Genomic DNA, 3,065 nt, shown 5'->3' on the forward strand with positions numbered 1-3,065 from the left:
CCCTCCCTCCTTCCCTCCCTCCCTCCCTTCCCCCTCCTCATAACCTCGGCAGTGCAAATGCTCTGCTGTACCCTGCTATGCATCCCACATTACCAGAGATGTATTGGGTTCATCGTGTTTGCTCATTGGTGTTTTTCCACGCGTCGCTCCAGCCAGATATTTTTCACTCACCCCCGACGACCCCGACTTTCTGACTTTCTCAAGACTGTTTGAGCCAAAAAAACTGAATCTTGTACCACGAGAGGGAAAATCAGTGTCAGCAGATAAAAATGCTGTCTGCCATTTGGGGAAGAAGTGAGAATAATGTTTGAATGAAGATAAAAATATATATAGACATATTGTACTGTGCTGTACAGGGACACAGCACATCCATCTACACTGACATTTTAAAGCTGTGGTTATAGATTTATATTTATTTTTGACTGTACGAGGGGGCAGAACGAGCTGTAAACACAACGTTGACTTATTATAAAGCTCATGTGGCAAATGTGTAATAGTTGCCTGTTATTGATTTTGAGTCGTTTCTGTGGCGACATGACGAAAACAAAACCAGCATTTACAGCACTTACCAAAACAATGAGCTGAAAGAAGAAGAAATGCTGCTGAAAACTGACGGGAGCTGCAGAGTTGGGTGATAATTATCTGTGGATTTTTATTCACTGAAAACTGTATTTGTCGAATTAAAAAGAGAAAAAAAAAAAGATAAAAATGTCGTTGACATGTTTATAGCATCGGCTACCAGCTGATTAGTAACAGCCAATCACGTTCAGGCAAGAATATCACACGGAGCTGATTCACCTCCACAACTCCAACCTCCTCCTGATGGGACTGAAGCTTTGGTTCTCACGTCCTCTTAATCTCTAATTGTGCACCGTTATATATTTTTGGGAGGGGGCGGGGCTTGTAGTCGCTCGGGATCATTGAATAGCAGTCCCTCGTCAGACACGTCGACCTGTAGAGTATTTGCTATAAATGGTCGATTCTGTGACACAAGTGTCTCTGAGTTGACTGTTTCTTCCAATAAGGGCCGTTCATTTCAAACAGTCGTGTATTTGTTAAATACCTTCGGATGAACATCAGGTTAATCTTTTTCTCACAATTTAAAACGAGTCTGATTTCTTTTCTTTTCTTTTTTTCCCCTTTCCAAATGCGAGATAAGTATCAGTGAGAAGTGGAGAAACCGGCACTTAGAAATTAACTGGTAAATGCAAGATTGAAACCAATTATGGTTCTTCATAGAGTGAAGTGAGTTTCAATAGCAGAAGCACTTTTTTAATGACTCACTTGATTTAATGATATTCTTCATCATAAAAACGGGATAATTCAGGCTTTTGGGTAAATGCTGCTCAGATGAACAGATATAAAATCATTTTAGCAGCGTTTTTATTATATATATATATATATATATATATATATATATTATACTGTATATCTAATGATCATGGTGTGTTTTCCCGTTTTCATAGGTGCTCTGCTAGGAGATCTGGGGAATTCAAACGGAGCGTGCCCGAGTCCAGTCCGTAAGTAAATCTTATCCTTTCTCATGCTTCACATTTTTGGGAAGAAATGTGTTTGCGCAGATACAAACCCACACACACACACACACACACACACACACACACACACACACACACACACACACACACACACACACGCACACTACATTAAGTCGTCCACCCTGCTCCTCTCTGCTGTCTGTGTTTTCTCTGGACTTTTAAAAGGAAATGAGTTTTGAGTGGGATTTACAGACAGAGGGGATGCAGAATATTTTCTGTGTGGCAACAGGCTCCGTCTCGTGTCCACGACTCTCAGACTCGCACACAAGCACGAACGCACCTGTTGACTGACGACAGCTGACGGTCACAGCACAAGCTGCTTGTAAACAGTCCAAAGAACAGAATGGGTTTCAGGTTGTGAGAGAGAGAAACGGGAGGAGAGAGCTGTTGGAAAGGAGGAACAGAAACTGAACATGAAAAACTCCTCCGCTGGTTTTTTCTTTTTTTTTGTGTGTGTGTGACTCAAAAAAGTTGAAAGTTTGAGTAGTTGAACATCTTAAAATTCACCAATATCACAGACCTAGTTTGGTGCTTTTACGTGACAAACGCCTCAAAAAAAATGAGCTCAACATTTGGTTCCTGACACCAGTTTTGTCAACACCCTGCGATTTCAGTTCAAGACTCACTGATGCGTTTGCCACTGATTTTCTGTTTGACTCAGCTTTAATGTCAATTCCTCTTTTCTCTCTATTCACTCTTTGCCACAGTGTGAAGGGGGTGATAGTTCCTTTAATAAAAATTTTAAAAAAAAGAAGTTATTGGAGAAAGAATCAGGACATAACGGCTGAAAACTTCCCCTCCAATCTTTCTGAATTGCCATTTTGTTTCACTTCATTCAGTCTGATGTGACTGAGCTCGTGTTTACCATTTCCTGTTTGGAAGAGGAGCGTATTTTGTTTTCTTTTGCCTTAACCAATCAGCAGCAAGTGACAAATCTGTGATTTCAAGTCAACACGTGAGCGGCGGCCGCAGCTGTTAGGAGCGGTTAACGTATGACTCTAAATATCCATCATGAAATGAGAAGAAATCAAAGTTAAAAACAACAAAATGAACACTAAAAGAATGCAGCTAATCTGCTTCATCAGGACTGTGTGGGTGCAATTTGATTGACAGTGACCAAACAGCCAATCAACTGTCACCAGAAACAAAAGTTAAACTGTTTCCATGTAGGATCCCACCACTCGTAGTAAGAGGCTGACAGAGACAACAGCTGCGTCCATCTTCGTGGCCATTTATCATGGGTGTAATCCTGCCTACTGACATTTGATTGGTCGATTGTTTTTCCATTTGGGGTGGGGGTGGGGGGGAACAGTTGTCGGTGACACCGACACCAGACCTACTGGACCAATCGGAGATGTGATTGAGAAGTCTGAGTCGCACCGGGAGCCAGATGTCCCTCAGTAACGTTGGATTTTTACCGTCACAGCGACACAGCGTTTTAAAAAACCCTGGCGTCCCGACAGCAGCGAGTTCAACTCTTTCCTGTCTTCACCCGCTGCTCCCCCCCCC

The 3,065-nt window shown here is 42.2% G+C and overlaps 1 protein-coding gene across 7 annotated transcripts in view; it reads left to right on the plus strand.

Moving 5' to 3' along the window:
* mef2d (myocyte enhancer factor 2d) overlaps window positions 1-3,065 on the plus strand; it is a 98,242-nt gene that overhangs the window by 75,354 nt on the left and 19,823 nt on the right. For all 7 annotated transcript variants that reach the window (XM_087178728.1, XM_087178723.1, XM_087178727.1 and 4 more), the window contains one exon: window positions 1,467-1,520. In XM_087178728.1, coding sequence (XP_087034854.1) covers window positions 1,467-1,520 — 54 coding nt within the window. The remainder of the gene's footprint in view (window positions 1-1,466; window positions 1,521-3,065) is intronic.

The sequence above is a fragment of the Seriola lalandi genome, unplaced genomic scaffold, assembly GCF_002814215.2.
Source record: "Seriola lalandi dorsalis isolate HSWRI2012SDOR001 ecotype SW California unplaced genomic scaffold, Sedor1 jcf7180002054720, whole genome shotgun sequence".
NCBI classification, from domain to species: domain Eukaryota; kingdom Metazoa; phylum Chordata; class Actinopteri; order Carangiformes; family Carangidae; genus Seriola; species Seriola lalandi.